At 44.4% G+C, this 21,187-nt stretch overlaps 1 protein-coding gene across 1 annotated transcript in view; it reads right to left on the bottom strand.

The window, feature by feature from the left end:
• Positions 1 to 10,772: 10,772 nt before the first annotated feature.
• adgrb2 (adhesion G protein-coupled receptor B2) overlaps positions 10,773 to 21,187 on the bottom strand; it is a gene marked incomplete at both ends in the record, with an annotated part of 187,083 nt that continues 176,668 nt past the window's right edge. The window contains one exon of the mRNA XM_080012641.1: positions 10,773 to 10,958. Within this exon, the coding sequence (XP_079868767.1) occupies positions 10,773 to 10,958 (186 nt within the window). The remainder of the gene's footprint in view (positions 10,959 to 21,187) is intronic.

Raw genomic sequence — 21,187 nt, 5'->3', positions numbered from 1 at the left:
CTGTAGATGGCTTTAAGACTGTATAGGCAGACAGGAATTACAGAGAGAGTGGCAAGGGGAAAGGTGGTGGAGACTTACTATTGTCGTTAACAACAAATGGTGTAATCCCGGTCATATCACAGTTAAAGACCGTTGGCGCAGCCTGGACGTTGAACTGCTTGCCATGAGTCTACAGCCATACTATCTGCAAAGAGATTTTTCCCATGCCATTGTCCTGGTTGTTTACGTTTCTCCCTTGGCCAACGCGGCGCTTTTGACTGACGTCATACACGTCGCGAGACTACAGACCCAGCACCCGGACGCATTCATCGCCATATCTGGGAACTTCAACCACGTCACTCTGGCTAAGACTCTTCTCACTTTCAAGCAGTTTGTGGACTGTCCAACCAGAGAAAACAACACATTGGACCTGCTGTAAGCCAATGTCAAAGAGGCATACTGCTCAAGACCCTTCTCTCCCCTTGGGAGATTGGACCACAGTCTGATCCACCTACTGTCCCTGTATAAGCCTCTAGTCCATCGGCAGCCTGTGACTACTAGGACTGTGAGGGGATGGTCACAGGAGACCAATGAGGCTCTGCAGGGCTGCTTTGATACAAAAGAATGGCGTGTGCTCTGAAATTCACATGGAGAGGACATGATGATCTCACAGATTGTATAACAGGGTACATCAACTTCTGCATGGACAATGTTGTTCCACCATAAACTGTTTCCCCCAAAATAACTCTGGATGACCAGAGACATCAAGGTACTCCCGAATGAGAAGAAGAGAGCCTTCAGGAACAAAGACAGGGAGGAGGTCAAACAGATTGAGGCAGAACTCGAGGTGAGGATTCAGGAGGGCAAGGACAGTTACATGTGGAAGGTTGAACACAAACTCCAGCAGAACAATGCAAAGGATGTGTGGAGTGGCATGGGGAGTATCAGGCTGGTAGCCAGGTAAGTGGGGGGGGACTTGGACTGGCCATCGAGTTGAATCTCTTTTTCAACAGCCTGATACCCTCCCCCCCCCCACCAGCTCTCCCCAATAAAACTAAAGGACTCACCACAAACGGATCATGGTGTGTGATGAGCGGCACAGAGCAGGTGAAGAAAGAGCTGAGCAGACTCAGACCAGGCCAGGCGGTGGGTCCTGACAGTGTCAGCCTGAGGGTAGTCAAAGCTTGTGCCTCTCAGCTGTGTGTAATATTCCAGCACATCTTTAACCTGAACCTGGGTCTGGGGAAGGTTCCTGTACAAAATAAGGCGCGCCCTAGCACCCCCAGCGACTACAGGACAGTGGGGTTGACTTCCCACCTGACGAAGGTGGGAAGTCAGGTGACTGAGAGATTGATCTTGTTAAACCTTCGGCCCCTGGTTAAACCACCACAGGCCGAGTAGCACTGTGAGAAATGTTCTTTGATTTGTAAAGTGTGTTAAACACCACCCAGCCGACCCTGCTAGGGAGCAAGCTGACAGTGAAGCAGGTAGATGCTGCCCTAGTCTCTTGGATTTTGGACTACCTGACTGGTTGGCCTTAGTATGTTAGAATACGGGGGTGTGGGTCTGACACCATGGTAAGCAACACAGGGTTCCCACAGCGGATGGTCCTGTCATCCTTCCTGTTCACCCTCTACTCCTCGAATTTCCGTACAACTCCAAGTCCTGCCACCTGCAAAAGGACTTCTCAGACGAGTCTGCAATTATGGGCTGTATAAGCGAGGGGAAGGAGGCTGAGTACAGAGGTGTCGTGGACTTGTTTGTTGAGTGGTGTGGGCTGAATCATCTGCAGCTCAACACTGGCAAGACAACGGAGTTTGTGGTGGACTTCAGCAAGAGGAAAAATCCCCCTACACCTGTCTCCATCTAGGGGATGGACGTGGAGTCTGTTCCAGGACTAAAAGTACCTGGGAGTACACCCGGACAGAAAGCTGGACTGGGAGAAGAACACAGATGCTGTGTACATAAAGGGACAGAGCTGACTCTACTTTCTGCAGAGGCTCCGCTCATTCAATGTCTTCAGTACCATGCTGAGGATGTTCTACCAGTCTGTGGTAACCACCTCAATTCTCTTTGCCCTTGTGTGCTGGGGCAACAGGGTTAGGTCCAACTACACCAACACAAGCTCATCAGGAAGGCTAGCTCTCTCCTGGGAGCGGAGCTTGATTCTTTGTTGGTGGTGTCAGAGAGGAGGATGTTGCACAAGCTGCAGAGCATCATGGACAATGACTCTGACCCTCTCCACGATTTGCTGGTCACACACAAGAGCACCTTCAGCAGCAGATTTATACCACCACGATGAACACCACAGAAAATCCTGGCTCCTTGTGGCAATCAAAGTATACAACTCATCTACATCAGTCAGAGAGATGGACAGCAGAGGTATGAGTTGATAAGGTGGTTCCAGCCTTCATTGCAGCTCTGTTCTGCTCTGTTCGTTACATCTTCCCCTTTCTCTCTGGATTACTATCTCCCAGTGGATTACAGTTATTTACAATTCTCTGATTTATGTGACACCATGAGGCAAATGTGCTACAACAGGGACTATGGGATTATATGAAATATCATGGACATAATCATTTAACATTTTAATCTCACTATATACATCTACTTGTACAGGCAGTCTCCGACTTAAGACGGCCTGTACTTATGTACGGACAACCGTAAAGCCTATTGTTTAAAACAATCTAGTTACATACAGTGCTTTGTACTTACAGACGGGCGGACTACTTTGTGTGACACTGAAAACACTAGCGGTTTGTCGGCTCGAGGGAGAACAACGCCACACCGTCGTCGCTCTTTCTCTCTCTCTCTCTCTCTCTCTCTCTCTCTCTCTCTCTCTCTCTCAGTCTCTCTCTCTCTCTGTCTCTCAATTATAAATACTGTACTGTACTGTTGTTATATTTATCATTATTATTATTATTATTATTATAATTATTATTATTATTATTATTATTATTATTATTATTATTATTATTGTTTAACATTGTACATACATATCTATTATTCACTTCTCATACATCTCTGTGATACTTACTGTTAACCCAATATATTTGGACGTTGTATGTTGGATTTGCACCTTGCCATTCAATGGTTGATATTATAATCACTACATTTTGGGGAATATGAATATTTATTTACTGCACCTTACTGTACCTTTTACTTGTTTACATACAGCGGGGGCAAGTATTGAACACGTCAACATTTTTCTCAGTAAATATATTTCTGATGGGGCTATTGACATGAAATTTTCACCAGATGTCGGTAACAACACAATTAATCCACACATACAAAGAAATGAAAACATATATGTTCATAAATTACGTTATGTGTAATGAAGTGGAATGAAACAGGGAAAAAGTATCAAACACGCTTGCTTAAATCTTTTAATACTAAGTAGAAAAGCTTTTGTTGGTAATGACAGCTTCAAGACGCCTCCTGTATGAAGAAACTAGTTGCATGCATTGATTTTTGCCCATTCTTCCACACAAACTGTCTTCAATTCTTGAAGATTCCAAGGTTTCCATAGATTTTCAACTGGATTCAAATCAGGTGATTAACTGGGCCATTCTGGAAGCTTTATTTTCTTTCTCTGAAACCAATGGAGAGTTTCCTTGGTCGTGTGTTTGGGATCATTGTCTTGCTGAAATGTCCAGCCTCGTTTCATCTTCAGCATCCTGGTAGATGGCAGCAGATTCTCATCAAGAATGTCTCCGTACATTTCTCCATTCATCCCTCCTTCAATTATGTGAAATCTGCCAGTACCATATGCTGAAAAACAGCCCCACACCATGATGTTTCCACTGCCAAACTTCACTGTTGGTATGGTGTTTTTAGGGTGATGTGCAGTATGCTTTTTCTTCAGCAATGGTGTCTTGCGCGGTGAGTACGCATAGAGGCCATGGCGGTTGAGTGCATTACTTATTGTTTTCTTTGACACAACTGTACCTGCTAATTCCAGGTTTTTCTGAAGCTCTCTGCGAGTGGTCCTTGGTTCTTGGACAACACTTCTGGTTCTTTTGACTCCTCTGTTAGAAATCTTGTGAGGAGCACCTGGTCGTGGCCAGTTGATGGTGAAATTATGTTCTTTCCACTTCCGGATAACGGCCCCAATGGTGCTCACTGGAACATTCTGAAGTTTAGAAATACGTCTGTAACCAATGCCATCAGTATGTTTGCACCAGTAAGATTGCGACGGTCTGGAGAGAGCTCTTTGGTTTTACCCGTCATGAGGTGCTTCTTGTGCTACACCATGGTAATGAGAAACCTTTTTATAGGCCATCAACTAGGACTAAACCAGCTGATATTAAGGGGGGCAGGATTGCTACCTAAATACTGACAGATTTCAACTGGTTTCTTGGCTTCCAATGCCTTTTTGCACCTTCTATTCTTCATGTGTACGATATTTATTCCCTGCTTCATTCCACTTTATTACACATAATGTAATTTATGGACATATATTTTTTTGATTTCTTTGTATGTGTGGATGACTTGTGTTGTTACCGACATCTGGTGAAAATTTCACGTCAATAGCCCTATCACAAATATATTTAGTGAGAAAAATGTTGTTGTGTCCAATACTTATTGCCCCCGCTGTATATATCTATGATACTTACAGCCAACCTGTTACATTTTTAACATTTGTACTTTTGGTTGCACTTCTGGCTACATATATGGTTATTGCACCTTACTAATAGTTTTCAACTATGATATTGTTTATTTTTTATATTTGTACATTATATAATTGCACTCCTTTCCTACGTTTTACTGCAACTGCTACACAATCATTTCCCTTGAGATAAATAAAGTAATATCTTATCGTATCTCAAAAACATTATTTAAATGCATGTTATTGAGTAGTTGATACCCACTTCAGGTGAAGAACCCTGGTTCTTCTGGTGCTGTCTTCCATTATTGTGCATCCTTGAAGGCTTCCACTCCAGGACACTTTTCCTGTTTTGAGGAATCAACATTTAGCCAACTGTACATCATCCAACACGTGTCCTAACACAATAGTTTCAACAACCATAGTTTGAAGGCCTCTGCTGACAGAAAGATGTAGACTCCTTACCCAGATGTCCAGTTGACTCGGCTGGCAGAACTCTTCCGACTACTTCCTTCATCTTCCACTTCCCTTACATACAAAGGCTGTTTCACACTCACCCTCATACCTATGCTTGAGAGGCAGGGAGGAAGAAAAGAGTTGCTGATTTGTAGCACTCATGGCCATTGTTTGACACCCACCTGCCCGAGTGGGTTGTCTCATTAACCCTGGCAACTGAAAGGAGCATCACTACTCCTTCTTCTCTCTGTCAGCCCAAGCTCCTGTGCATCAAGTTTTATGACAAACAGCCTGGGGCCTGGGGTCTGGGGCTGCCTCTGCTACAGGGCTCGATTTCCTTCATCAGATTTCCTTGACGTGTTGTTTTTTACCTTTTGTTTTTTTGTTGGATTTTGAGAAGGGTAACAAGCTGTCTGTCTGTCAAACAGCTAGAGAGCGCCTGGCGTGGCGTATCAGCATTCCGGCATGTAAAAGAGGCACTGGCGGACTGCGCTACTGCAACAATGTCCAAGTCTCCCACTAAATCATGCCAGTTGTAAGAGCCCTTGGCCATGTTGAGAAGCAATTCATTTTGACTAAATGTAGGTTGCCATGACATTTGAGGAGCGCTCTGTGGAAACAGCTTGGCAGGACCAAAAATACGACACAATGAGTGTCTCACTTCAACTCTGAAAAGATTCTGTCCAAAGTGTCAACGAGTGCTTGTGTCCCCCCACCACCCCATCTACTCCCTTATTAGCCAAGCTTCAATGATGGGTACTAGGGCACCCAATTGAGTACAGTGGCCAAAATTAGGATTAGGGGCAACATTAGCGCATTTTCAACTGGACAGATATCCAATGCCATTGTGCAAAGGCAATCTCCCAGGACCAGTCAGCCCAGTGTCATCTATGCCAAATAACTGTGCCATCGTGGGCCGGGAAGCCAGCCATAGCGTTAGGGATGAGACTAAGCTCTTAGTCATTTGACAGAGGACAGGGGCGTCAATTGCATTTTCAAGGTGGTTAGCGACAGCAATTACGTACATGTCGTGACTCAGGATTGGGTAGTTTAAGATGACATTGTGCTCAACCCCCCCTGCCGCTAATATGTACCAGGGGCCATAAAAACAAGGGTCTGACAGAATTGTTTTTGCAAAAGCCTTTTTTTGTTTCCCTACCACCAGCCACTATAAGTCAAGCTCCGGAGGCTTTCTATTTTGTCCCTGCTGTCCTCCTTTTTAATCTGTCGATTCTCCTCAATATCCTCCATATATACTTGTACTGTCTGAGAATGCACTGGGGCTAAAGCTCTCCGCATCTGGCCGCTGAGGAATCAAACACGCTGCAGCAATTACACCGATGGATTTTTGGTGTTTTTCCCGTACCTTACACCAGGTCTCCTCAGCGCCCATCCAACCTCTGGTTTCCGTCGCACATGATGTCATTCATAGTTCAGTGCATCTGCACTTGGGCACTTTCACTCAATTTCTTAGTGTTCTGACTCCTGAAACACTCTTCCTATTTCTTTTCCTATTTCATAATTTGTATCATCATCCAGCAGTTGGAAGAGCTTTGTTCCTTGGATGCCTTGGATACAGTATGTTTACAAGATGTGTTTGCCCTTATTTGTTTCGATTATGGTGCTTTTAATATGACCTTAGCTTTTTGTTTTCAGTCTCTTTTTCCCTTGTTTGCTCTGTATTCTATCTGTCAGTGGCGGGCTCTACTTAGCTCACTTGTGACACATCGAGACCACTGCATAATTAACCACAAATCTCGTGGAACAATAACCAAAGGGTGCAGCGATTACCATGTCTCCCTTGTCTCTTTGTCTCGGGCGCTGAAGTCAACCCAATCTCCATATTAACTTCCTGACTCTGACCTCACTCATCCTTCTCAAAAGTTTGTTGTTTGTGGCCTTTTTCCCGACGTGACTGATGACAGCCGCGTGGAGGTTCACACTTAATTACGGGGCCGGCGGAGGGCAAACGAGGGGTGATTCAGGCGTGTGCGCCACGCCCCCTCATCCCTCATCCCGGCATCACTGCTCTAAATCTAAACCAATCCATTATAGTCAAGTTCACCCAAGATCCTGTTATGTAACAGATATTTTTAGGTTAATGCCGCTGTGGAAGAGGGATTGTGTATAAATATCACTCCGAGATTCCGAGACACATTTTTTCAATACAATAATTGCTTTGACCGCCCCCCCCACCCCCCTTTGGTTATTATTGGTTATTATTATATCATTCCAACTTCAAACCCGTTGTTTTCTTCCTCGCACATTTCCAGGCGGACCAGCAGGGGCACTCGATCGGTCATGGCTAAGCTCCAGTGCTTCTGGGAAACAGAGTTCGTCACGCCCAATACTGATATTGGAAAAACACAAGATTGCCGGCAGGCTGGCTGGGAAAATAAATCAAGGAATAAATATTGTTTTCGCCCTGCAAATGTCCTTGAGTGAAGGGGTATCGCACACACATGTGAATTTGAAAATTTATTTTCATATAAAAAAGACACTATGAAAACATTAGAGGACTACTTTGTACAGTCATACAGGTACAGTATGTATAAAATGGAACATAAAGGGAAGGAGAAAGGACCTTTTTTTAGCAATCGTCTGTTGGATTGAATCGTGTTCGCTGGTCATCGATAGATAAGCATGGATGCCTGAAGGTACACTGTGGGTGATCATGGACAAAGGTGACTGTTTTGAGGGTCGCTGTATATTCAGCTAATCTCAGGATACTGGGAAATTGCAGAAACTGTTGCATGCTCTCGGCGACCAATTTAATTTAAGTTGTTAACGTCCGTAGCGGAGTTTAGAGCAAGAACGGCAAAAACAAAAAACTGCATGATTGTGTTTGTTTTAAATTTCCGGGCAGATTTAATGCTCAAAAATTCATTAACCCAACAATATCTCATGTATGTAACTTTGTCTGAAAAAAATGTAATCATAAAAAATAGATAAAATCTGAAAACAAATTAGCTCATTGGTACCCTAGAACCCTAGAATAAAAATAAATTAAAACGAAACATCAAATTGTGAGTGTACTTGTGTGTTTTTTCTTTAACGCATGATGACATGTAGCACTGAGAAGATACAATGGGAACAATTCTTATTTAACAGATTATTCTAGAGCTATGGATTTTATTCCATTTTAGATAAGAGACTCCTGATTAGACTTTCAGGGGGTGTGTGGGGACAAAACCTTTTCAAATCAAGCCATTTTTTATTCAATCCTATAGTGAGTCCCATTGATTGAACGCTAGCTGAGGCGATGCCCTTTGGATGTATTATCAAAAAGATTTTTTATCCAGGCGGCCTAGGGCCCGTGTACGCCCCGAAACCCGACTCGTCAAATGATCGAGGTGAAAGTTAACCGAGAATCTATCCCGCTCCTCCGAGAGGAAGCTAGCTAGTATCGGCTGATTAGCTTGAAAGGTTAGCGAGGGGCCTCGGCTCTTGTCTCGCCATCTGCGCCGCCGCCACGCGACCACATTAGGGATCCTCAAACAGATGGTTTGAGAGCTGCGTCGGGAAATGTCAGGACAAATCGCTGTCCCCCCTGATAATTACTGCTTTTCAGGTCCTCCTCCTCTTGATCTGCATTTTCTCTCTCTCTCTCTCTCTCTCTCTCTCTCTCTCTCTCTCTCTCTCTCTCTCCCTCCCTAGATGGGAGGCATTTTAAACTCGGGGCGGAACATTATTGATCCACCTATCAAATTTTTGGGGGTCGTCACAGGAGTGGCGAAATAATCGAAGATGTCAAGCGGAAAAAAGCTATTGGACCCCCCCTCACACCCCCCAAAAAGGCTTTCCTCAATGTTCAAGGCTTTCTCATCCTCTGTCTACTTCTCTTGTTCTCTCTCTCTCTCTCTCTCCCCACTACCATTGTGCTGACAACTAGATTATGCAGCATTGGGTGCAATCATGTCGTCCACATGAGATATTACATTTAGCCACACCGAGGCATTAACATTTCATGTTCCCTTGTATGGAGAGGTAGGATTCCAACGAGAACAGCATCAGGGCTGTAGAGCAGGGAGGCAGCGGTGGGGAACATATCTTCCTTGTGTTTTTTCCTCAACAGTGTTTTTGACCGCCCAAAAAACTAAAAATAAACCCTAACATTTGTTTCAGACATCTTATCGTGGTAAAACTTTTCTCTGGAAAATAACGTTTATCTATTGATTTCTTTATGATCCTAAATGGTTTCCCCAACAGTGTCTTTTGACCTCCTAAGACAAACCCCAACACTTGTTTTAGACATCGTCGAGTCACGAAACCCTTCTCAGGTAACCTTTGGCGGAAAAAACCTGCGTAGGTCCCCTGGGGATGACTTTATTTATTAACTTTATTATCTTTAACTGTTTCCTAAACAGTATTTTTGATCGCCCAAGATATTGTGGCAAATGGCAAATGATTCAGGCGGGAAAATCTCGGTGGGTTCCCCGGAGATCACTTTATTTCCCCGGTAGCTAGAGCAGGTGAGCTGACGATTGTGTCCGTGTATATGACAAATGGGAAAACAAGGGAAAACTGAGCTCTTAGAGACGTGGTGATCTCGTCTGCGTTTCCCATTGCCGGAAATGGATTCAGATGTTGCAAACGTTTTGTGAAATCTGCGAGCTGTGCGAAACGAAGCCAGGGAGAAACTGCGTATTCTCCTTTATTTTTCCAGGGGTGGGCGACACATTAACCTTGAAAAAATAAAACAAGCTCACACCTATGTGGCGCGAAAGAAATCAAAAATCGGCAAAATCGCAAACCAAGATGAGCCAAAAACCATCCCTTGAAAAAGGAGATAAAATCAATAAATAAATGTTTTTTTTTTGTTTTGTTTCGTTTTGTTTCTTTAACAGTTGCAACCACTGAACACAAGCTTGGTGGATTCTTTTTTTGTTCTTTTTTTCCTCTCATGTTGCTTTTCATCAAAAGTTCTTAAACCATAGTGGGAGGACACGTCATGAGGAGATCACCGAAAAATACGAAGAAGGTGGGGGAAATAAGTTGTCGCTGACGGAGGAGAGGACGAGCAGAGGTTGAGTTTGTTGACGCGGGAGAGAGAAAAAGAAGGCGGAAAAAATGAAAGGGATGGCACATATTACTCAGCAGCTCTTTCTTTCCCCCGCTCCCCGACCCCCCAAATCCATCCAAATGAAGAAAAGTAAAGAGGAAAAAGAGAGAGAGCTTGCATCATCCATTACAAGAGGGGGGAAATGAAGGAAGGGTGTCGAAGGGGGTCTAACAGTGTGAAAACATCAGTGAGATTTCTTTTTCTTCAACCTTCTATAAAAAGAACTGAACGGTGCAGAAATATTCTTTTTTTTTTTACCTTTTTAAAATCATCAAACAGGTGAAAGAGATTTTCTTACTTTTCTCTCCAGAATAAAATCAAGACATTTTTTTCCTTCTCATAAACATCAGTTTGTTTTTTTCCATAGCTTTTTCCCCCATAGTCTCTGTCTTTTCTCCTTTTTTCAAAAATTATCCTCTTTTCGAGCTCCAGTTGTTTTTTTCTTAGTTTTTTTTTTTTTTTTATCCATTTTTCGATAAAGTCTTTGTGAAAAATATAGAATAGAACAGTAACGGACCGGAGCGGTCGCCCACGCACGCCATCGTTTGCCGGGAATCCGGACGAACACATGGCGGGATGGGGGAGGATGGGGGAAGCAATGTGTGTGTGTGTGTGTACTTTATTATTATTATTTTTTCCATTAGCGTGCTGTTCCAAAATGTCCGCCGCTTACACTTCAGTCTGGAAGTCGCCTTCGGAGGAGTCGGGCGTGTTGGCAGAGGACGAGTCCCAGGTCTTGTTGTGTAGCTCCAAGCGCTCCTTCTTCTGCTGCTCCCCGGGCACGATGGACAGTTCCGGGGTCATCATGGTCTTGAAGCTGTCCCATGAGTGCTGGTCCTCCGGGGTCGACTTGTCCTGGATCGGGGAAAGAAAAAAAAAAAAGATATATAAAGGTACCTTACTTCACGACTGAGTTCTGTTCCCAGGACCAGGTCGTTAAGCGAATTGGTCGAGAAGCGAGGACCCGTGTTATTTCACGGTAAGGGGGCGTGTACTGAAAGACTGCGCGAACGAGACTGACAACGGTGATGTATATAGCGTATATAGTGTCTTCTTCTTCTTCTTCTTATTCTCCCTCCGGCTGCTCCCGTTAGGGGTCGCCACAGCGGATCATCTGCCTCCAATACCTTCTGTTCTGCGCATCCTCCTCCTTTACACCAACCGCCTGCATGTCCTCCCTCACCACATCCATGAACCTTCTCTTTGGCCTTCCTCTTTTCCTCTTGCCTGGCAGCTCCACCCTCAGCCTCCTTCTCCCAATGTAACTCTCATCTTTTATTCAGCGCACAATACAGACTGGTCAGAGAGCTGGTCGTAAGTCAGAATGGTGGTTAAACAGGTAGGTCCTTAAGTGAGGAGTACCTGCAAATATGTATATGTGAATATATATATGCGGGGGGGGGGGGCACGGAGTGTCTCCATTATGCACGGTGCTTGTTTCTTTCCATACATTTTTGGTGCTTCAAACGCGGGTACCCTATTGCTGGTGAGCGCATCTTCAGTAACATTGGAGAGGGCGACAGGCGTGCAAATTGCCTCTCCGTGGCCCCCTCGGGATGGCGCCCTAGGCGGTCGCCTATCTCACCTATAGGAAGAGCTGGCTCTGATTGTGATAAAACTGTAATGACACTGTCATAACATTGTAATGATACTATAATGACACTAGAATGACAACCTAATGATAATGTAATAACAATGTAATGACACCGTTATTACAATGTAATATGTAATATAATGTAATGTATTCCCATAAGAGAAGACATCCGCAATAACATTGTAATACAAACTCAAGAAAACAATAATCCATATCTTATATACCTACACTGTGATGGGAATCATGCTTTGTATATACAGTATATTTTTAATAAACAGAAAAATATATACAGTATTTCCTCAATCATAAACTGGTAGTCAAATAAAAACCTGGGCCCGTATGCACAAAACATGTTATCTTACCACTAAGAGATCTCCCAAATAGCAGTAAATGTTTCTAGAAAAGAGTTTCCTCTTAAAACCTATTCACAAAGATGCTGAGACCAACTTTTTTTTAGGAATGATGAACAAGGTTACTTACTACGGCCACAGTGATTGGCTGATAGAGGATGTCACTGTCAGTGATTTCAGTATTCAGAGAAATAATGTAGAAAGAGGTATCATGTTGCCATATTCAAATAAAGATTTTAACAAAAAAATGTCGGCTGTCACTGATTACACGTAAAACCAAGAATAATATACTGACTTGTTGAGTATATGTTCAACTAGTGTTCAGCAGCCTCTTCCATATCTGTATCTCTACTGACAGATGACTGAGGTATCCCAGTTGGTCTGTGCTGTATCTCTGCATGTTCCCCGTGGCCAAGCAGCGTAGAGCTGTCAGAACCATGATCCTCACTGTTATTGGGTTGTTTCTGTTTGTTGGTGAAGTGACTGCATCCCTGACTAGCTCTACCATTATCATAATACCCCAGCGATTAAGGTGATTCCTGCTTTAAAAGCTCAGGATCATTAAATGCTTCTAAAACGTTGACATCTTAATGATTCCAATTGCCGGCAGCAGCCGTTTTCGGATTGTTTGTGATTTGATCTTAGTCATTTTGGAGTCCTCTTTACTACCCCTAACTTTTAACAGATTTAGGAGCAGGTTTAACGCTTTGTGAAATACTCTTACACCAAAAATCTAGAAGTACTAAAATTAGGACTGACATGCCAATAATTTTGAGTTTCTCCTAAATCAGCAAGTTGGGAGCTACTTTGAGCCTTCAGATGTTTTGTGAGTATGGGCCCAAGCCACTAATAAATGCCGGGGGCGTGGTCAACACAAATAAAAGCCTGCCTCAAATACAGACCAGGGAAAAACTGATCGGAGCTGTGGAGCTCCGCACCGGAACAGCTCCAAGCTCCATCACAGTGATATTTTCTCCAAACAAAGCAAATAAAACAGTTTTTATTGTACATGCATTTAATTTACTCCGTTTCCCACTGCTGCCTAGCAGATCGCTGCTTGGGTAAAATGCCCTGCTCTGAGCGCTCTCGCTCTCCAGCGCTCCAAAGCAGGAAGTGCTGCATTCAATGAAAACTCTGAAAACTGTAATTCCTCTGTCAGCTACCACCATAAGTGCAACTTTTAGAGTAGCTACTAGCTCTCTCTTATTGCACCATACATGTGTTTGCATGGCATGGCACCCAGACGGAAGTTTGATTAAACAGAGGGAATGCCTGGTGCCCTGAGTTTACAAAGGTATTTAGTTCGCAATATATTGAAATAACACTGTAATAACATTATAGACAGAGTAACAATTCATACCTGTATGTAGAATTCATCCTTTGCATATAATCACACTTATATTTAATTCTTTTATTTCTATATTTGGATATATTTGGCTATTGCTGTTATTTATTTTTGGATAGATTTGTATATTCGGCTATTTGTTTAAGAAATATTTTCTGACTGTTATGCTTTTTTATGTGTAGAATTGTCTGCGCAGCAATGCACCAATCTTCACCACGACAAATTCCTCGCATATGAAAACGTACTTGGACGAATAAAAAAATTCTGATTCCGATTCCGACAAAACAAAACAAAACAGCTCATTCCAAGTCAAGCTGGATACATTGCGTTTGCCCTTTGCCAATTTATAACTCCGGACCACTTCCTCCACTTCTTCTCCAGACAAATAAACCATACGACACCGGACTAACAACCCATGAATACTAATACTCCAGTCCAGGCAACACCGCGTCGTTCATAAGCGACCTGCACCATTTTGCCATTTCAAATGATTCTGTTTCTTTTATTATTGAAATCAATGGTGTCTGGTCTCCCTTCCACTCGCCCAAGTTTGAGGAATTCAAAATTTGATTCAAGGTGGTCTGTGATCACTCTATGCATGTCTGGTGTCCTCCCCCTTAATAGCTACTAAGAATATACTTCAGATTGAAAGAAATATATGTTTCTATATGTTTTGGAACTAATACTTCCACATGCTAGTTGAGGGATAGCATGGTCTTATGTCTATACAACATAAAGGTCTTTTGAGTATTTCTTTATGGAAGCCAATGACCAACCAAGTTACTGATCAGCTGTACATGGATATTCTATTTTTTCAATCATTTTTGTTTTTTTCCCAATTGGTCCTGATGTATAAGGTCTGTATTATATCGTAGTGCCTCCAAGCAGCGGAAAAGGGCCCCGAAGCCACACCTGAGGCTCCCAGCCGCATAGACACCCCATGGCTGCAGGAAAGCCCCGAGCACACCACCCTGCACCCACAGAAGAGCCCCCCCAGCCCCCAGAGAAGCCGAAAGCCCGCAGAGCAACGCCCACACCCGGCCGCAAGGAGCGTAACCCAGTCCCAGGGAGCACGAGGAGACCCCGCACCCCTGATGCGCACACATACAACCCACCCCCATGTGCAGGCGCCAGGCACAGACCGCAGGCCCGGAGCCAGGTCCCGCACTGTCAGACCGACACCCCAATCGGACCGCCCGCCCCACAGGCGAGCCGGCGGTACCCCCATGCCCACCCACGCCAGAGCGAGGCCCGCCCTACCGCAGCCGACCAGACGCCCCACCCGGTCGCAAGCCCTGAGCGTCCATACATCTTGCATGACATTCCTCCCCTAAAATAGGTTATTTTTCATGAGATGGAATGAGATAATGAGCACGGTCTCTGTAAAATCTTCAGAGACTTCAGAGGTCTTCAGCCTCGATTCTTATATGATACCGCCGCAGATTTTACCTTAGTTCCTCCTCTACCTCCACCTAATGTCACCCCAGACATTTCCATTCCAGATATACATTTTGCCTGCGCACAAACAAAAAAAGGACTCACACACACACACACTCAATCAATTCAACCTCAGCAACAACAGCAACAACAACAATACAACACATCTGCCCTCGTTTCAGAGTGAAAAGATTTCCTCCATTCGGCCAACAGGGGGTGACGTCAGGCCGGATCATCATCACCATTCCGCGTGCGTCGCCGGGGCTGACAGTTGGTAAAATGAATACAAAAGGCATCATCTGGGAGCCAATTTGCATGCTAAACGCCAGCCAAGGAACATTTTGTAATGCAGGAGTGCGGGTAATGCTGCGGTTAAGTCCAACTTTATCCCTGGGAGTCTGGGCTAACGCGATTGTGCTGCTAGTGCGTGTCTATCTTCTCCCTTCTCCCCCATTTTCCATCTCTGTCTCTCCCTCTCTCCCTTTAGTGCATTACCCCCCCCCCCACCCATCACTTCTCTCCCAACCAGATTCCCTCTTACACTTGAGTTCTTTTCACCTCCGGCAAATGCAATGCTCTATCGCTTTTTCCTCAGTTGTGATGTTTGGGGTGGGGGGTGGGGGGGCACGAAAGCGTGGAAGATGAGTGAGAGAGAAAAAGAGAGAGAGAAGGAGGATCACAGTCACTGAAAACTTCTGCCTTGAAACAACGGCCTTGTTCCCGCACCTTTCCAATGGGAACGGATGGTAGCTCCCTCTCTCTCCCCCACTGTCACTCCCCCTTTTCTGTCTTGTCCCTTCCTCTCTCTCTCCCTCTCTCTCACTCTCTCTCCCCCTCTCTCTCTCTCTCTCCCTCTCTCTCTCTCTCCCTCTCTCTCTGTCCCTCCCTCTCTCTCTCACTCTCTCTCTCTACCAAGTTGTTTTTCTTTTGAAAAGAAAGTTTCCATTGCTCTTTTTTGAAAAATGTCACTATCAACAACACTGATGGGTTGCAACATGTTGCAAAGTGGAGTACTAAGATGACATTTTTTATTGTAACGAGTAAAGTAACGCGTTAGTAACTACACAGTTATTCTGTTACTTTTTCAAATTTTTCAATAAGCAATCAGTTTCTGTTAAAATGTATTTCCCTGTTCCTTTTGTTGCCACAAAAAATTCAATAAAACCCGGACGCATTCGCAGTAAATCTCCAGTCACACATAGAACATGTAACAGCCGAACCCTGCAGTCAGTGTAGTATCATCGCATGTTGTACGCTGCAGGACGTGCTGAGTGACGTCGACTGGGCCGTGTTTCGCTCCACCCCCGATGATGTCAGCGAGTTTACGGAAGTGGCCAAGTCATTGGTAATCTAGTGGAAGATGTGGCAAGATACCGTGGTGAGGTACCGTGGTGAGATACCGTGGGTTGACAAATCCATACGCGACACACTGAATGCACGCACCACCGTTTATGGGCTCATGTCCGGGAACATGGACGACTGCAAAGCGGCATCTTACCGACGGAAGAGGGCGGTGAAAGAGGCCAAGGATCAGCAGAGAGAGAGAGTGGAATCTCGGTTCCAGCCGTCTGACACCAGACGCATGTGGCAGGGTTTACGGACTATTACAGACTACAGAGGCAGAGCTACCACCACGTTGAATGTTGACGCTTCTCGGGCAGAAGAACCTGTTTTTTACGCGCTTTGATGATAGCATTAGCATTAGTTCCCCTGGTTAGCACAACAGAACCGAGTTCCCGCCGGAGGTGAGCGCACACTAAGCCCTCCTCACGCCGTGCTCTGAGATGCACAGCTACGCACTCTCTGGACAATATAACCTTACCAACATGTGCAAGAAATCAGAAAGGGGTTTTCATTTTTGGTAACGCAAAAGTACTCTAACGAGTCGTACTTTTCTCAGTACGTTAAGTGGCAACGTTACAAGTTACTTTTTAATGGCAGTAATCTTGTAATGTAACAAGTTACTTTTTAAGGTAATGTTACCCAACACTAATCAACAACATTTTGGATTCAAATGAGCATTAAAATACTGAGTCTGTTCAGTCAACAGTCAACTAAATCCACCAATGAAGAAGTTATGGACATAATTCAGTCAATCACAAAAGCAATTAAATTTGCCACAAGACCCAAGGCACCATTCTCTAGACTACAAGCACAAGAAAGCTAATCATCACATGGAAACATTGATAGGTAAACAGAAGGTAAAAGACAACAGAAAGAGAACTACTGCACAAAGACCTTGAACTCATCTAAAGTTAGGCCTCTGAAGACCTCTGCCAGGGGATGGCATGTAAGGGAGCCGCATTGCCATTCTTCTGAGACAGTGCCCATCATTGGAGAGCGCTGGACGGATGCAGACCTTGTCTTGACTCGGGGTTAGCGAGGTAGTGGGGCTTGTGGTTTGGGGATGATGAGGATGAGGTGGATTTTGCGGTCAGTGAGTTAATTTTACCTTTGTTGCTGTGGATGCCCATCGTTCTGCTGAGTGTCTGGCTACATTCAAACTGGGACATGACGATAAGCATGCAGCACAGTGCGGCCCACCGACAAAAACAGAAAAAAAACAATAAAAAAAACAACAGAAAATAGACAACAAATAAAGTTATTAAAATGATTAAGTCAAGTTGTTGACTTGACAAGTCGTTAAGGCAAAGCAAATGCACACATAACAGACATTTGGTGAGAAAACACAAATGAAATATACACAAAATAACAAATTCACATTGCAACTTAAAACTATCAAGCAGGCCAAAACATTAAACAGCTGGAGCAGATTGAGTGGATACCAGAGCATGAATGTGGCTTTTGATTTGGAAGTGAGCTTCAGGGGTTCGCCTGAAGCCGAGCTGGGAGCAGTGGATCAACTTGGCCGCAAATTACTTTCTACACTGATAATGTAGCAAGGGAGGAGGGAAATTGAACATTTGCCAAAACTCACAACTCACTGACAAATCTACAGTATATAGAGACTGAAGTCTGCGCTATCAATGTCTCGGACCCCCGATTCCCGGCGAATGTTTTAATTAGAGCCAAAGTGGGTTATTATCTCAGAGTATGGTGTCAGCTAGGGCCAATCGGTCTGACAGCGTTTCTGTCTCTCCAAACTTGCCAAAACCCACACAGACAGAGACTCTTAAATTATCTTCGATAGACCAAATCCAAATCCAAATATTCCAAAGACTGGGGTGATCCCAGTCTTTGGAATATTAGTCAACAACCTTTTAAGCCAATAAAAGCATGGAACAAGTCTTCTCATGAAGCAAAAGCAGACAGGATGATCTATAATTACTGTTTACCATTAACTCTCTTTGTCCGACTTCCATTATTCCATTGTCATCCATATACTGTAATGGCCGAGCTTGCAGTACACTCTCAACACAAGGGAAAAACTGAAAAGGAAAAACGTAATTGAGCAAAACAGTCTTTAGCATCATTTACCCCTTGGTTTGGAAATAATCGGTATCACATACACACATTATAAGGTCCTTCAAAGAGTGAAATCCAGCCAATGTAGGGCAAATAAATTCCATTAGCGCAGCGCGTTGCAAACAAACAAAGCAATCAGTGGACTTCGCCATCGGCCGAGCCAGAGCAGCTCGTCCTTTCCACGAGGCCGATGAAAATTGTCCCGAAACAGTTATGGCTTGCAACTCTGCCCCTTGCACCTCACTCTAATGGGCCCAAGTACACCAAATGAGCTAAATTAGCATTGTGCTTCTTGGTGCGTGGCTAGCGTTAGCCTTGTTCCACCAGGGCTGAATCTCTCCTCATTAGCGACCGCTGATAGAAGCTCGGGAAGAAGGAAGAACTGCGCTAGCGTTACGCCGCAGAGTGCAGTCCTTGGTTTTCACGGGTAATTTGTGCGGAGGGGAGAAAACAGTTGATGAGTTTAAACTCGGTATGGCGAAGGGGGCAAGGAAATAATTAAAAACAAGCTAATGAGAGGAATTAATTATTCAATTAATGCCTCAATCACGCCGCTCAGGGCTGAGTTAAGAGGCAGAAACGGGGTTGGGGGGGGGGGGGGGCGGCAGAGAGCGAAAAGGGAAAATGTCAAGCCGTGAGGAAGAATAAGGGAGAGAAAGAGATGAAGAAGAGGACAAGGGGGATGAGGATGAAGAGGCTTTTTTTCTATTGCTGGAGTCTGAAATTGAAGCCCCTAAGCTTAATGCTAGAAAAATTGATTAGCAGACCTAAGGGTACGCGAGTGCAGCGGAATCGCCGGCCTCGCTGAATCAGCGGGCAGTGGGCCTTTGCCATTTCAAATGACACGTCTTAATTTTACACGAGACGCCCTCAAATCATACTCATTACCTTAGCAAAATATCCCTTCAGTGCCTTAACGGCGTTGCAGGAATTTCAATAACAGTCACTAATCTTAACTGTGAATACATAAAGAGGGCACCTTCAGCCTCACCTATCTTTTATGGGGCTGCGTAATGGGGGGAATCATCTTTGACTACTGCCACACACCAGACTGAGGACTCCATATATCCAAATTCACACATACGTCCAAAACCATTTCGATTGAACTGCAAATTCATCTCTCATAACGGAAAACTCTCGCCCATCATTCCCCTGCCGCGGCGTCGCTATAGTATGGGCGAAGAAATATCATAAGAAAGTAGGGGGCTTATTTCCCTTTATTTCCTCTGTCTATTTTCTCTTCCCGCTGTGCGCCACACAACTTCTCGCTATCTATCTGGAGAGAGCGAGAGAGAGAGAGAGAGAGAGAGAGAGAGAGAGAGAGAGAGGCTGAACACGCTTCATTTAATCAAGACTATAGCAGACTACCGGGATGGAAATACAAGCCATTTGAGAGCTGAAAAATGCGTCAGCTAGGCTATTATGTGACGCGCGCTCGCACCGCCGCACGTATTCGCACAAAGCGGAGAATGATTGCCTTCTGAAGCCTGTGGAGGGGTTGTGGTGGATAGCTTGGAGGGGGGGTACCGTGGCGATGGCGATTGAATTGGAGGGAGGGGATAGGAGAGTGATAGTTTCCGAAACCTCAACATTAGCACCTGGACGCTAGAACTGATGCACAATGCGGCAGACAGCGAGCATCCAGATGAAAGCATCAGCGCATGTTGACTTTGTGAAACTACGCTTCGAGGAGAATGGACAGAAAAAAAGCTTCATTCATCCATCCATCCATCCTTCCGTTTCGCCATCCATTTGGGCCGGCACCAAGCAATCGCTACTAGGTTAACTACCGTCGGAGCTTCCAGCGACCGGCGTGGTAGCCATTCAGTGAAGGAATAAGCAGTAGTCGGCATCCTCCAGAATGTCCCTCACGCAGGGGCGAGTCAACAATGGATGGATGGAGTGGGAGAGGTATGGAAAGAAAGGACAGTGCGTTAAAGAGGTAATAAAGGGACGGTGATGACGGAGGGAGTGAGTTAGTGTTAGCGGGGACCGAGAGAGAAAAAGGTTGGGAACGCAATCTCAATCTGCTACATGGCTGGTAATGCCCACGGCCTCTCTGAGTGTATTGCATTTATCGGAAAGAAATTGGTCAGATGGGAAAGTAGAAATTAAATGTGTGTGTGTGTGTGTGTGTGTGAGACATTTTCTGATATCCACTCATCTCCTCAACGGGCAACACAAATACCCTACCTTTCCGGGGAAGTAAAAATGGATCAGTTCTCCCCTGATCCTATAAGACGTTGGGGAAGTTGCTCTCCCGTTATTGACCAATTAAGGCCGCTCTTTTGTTTTGTTCTGGGATTGTAATCGTTTATAAGGAGATAATGGAAATGTCTATATCACTATTGGTTTGATTGATTTGCATAGCTCTCCTTTTTAGGTAAAGGTCATGTTCAGGGCCTATGAAATGGAAATGAGCACAAGAAAAACGTGGAAAGACACAACACAACACAAAACAAGCCAAAACAAAGGAATACATTTCCGGTTTTTGGATTTGTAGAGCCAGTTTTCAATAAACTAATCAGCACATCAAAATCGAAACTGTGTGAGACATGAAAGAGGGGTGCAACCACATTCATCAAATTATCCTAAATGCCGATGGAAGCTTAAGGGGCGAAAGCTGGATTTTCAATAACACCACCACACCACAGGGGGCCGCTCTGGTAGAGCTTCTCCAAATACAGTCACTTCACAGAGGGTGAACTACAGCAACAAGTTAGGAGCCTTTGGTTGATGGCGAACTACATGAAATAGGCCTGTACTTATTATTTGTCACTGTTTGAGTTGAACACTTACTGAATTAAGTTAAAGAGAGGATCTTAAGGTATGCTCAACTCTACTGGCTAATACTAGCATATTGGAAACATGTTGAAAATCAGGCAAACAGTGGCAAACTATGAGGTCATTCCTGTAGCGCATCAACCCTTTC

The sequence above is a fragment of the Zeus faber genome, assembly GCF_960531495.2.
Source record: "Zeus faber genome assembly, chromosome: 1".
NCBI classification, from domain to species: domain Eukaryota; kingdom Metazoa; phylum Chordata; class Actinopteri; order Zeiformes; family Zeidae; genus Zeus; species Zeus faber.
Note: the sequence above shows the minus strand (reverse complement) of the source record. Positions and strands in the feature narration are given on the sequence as shown.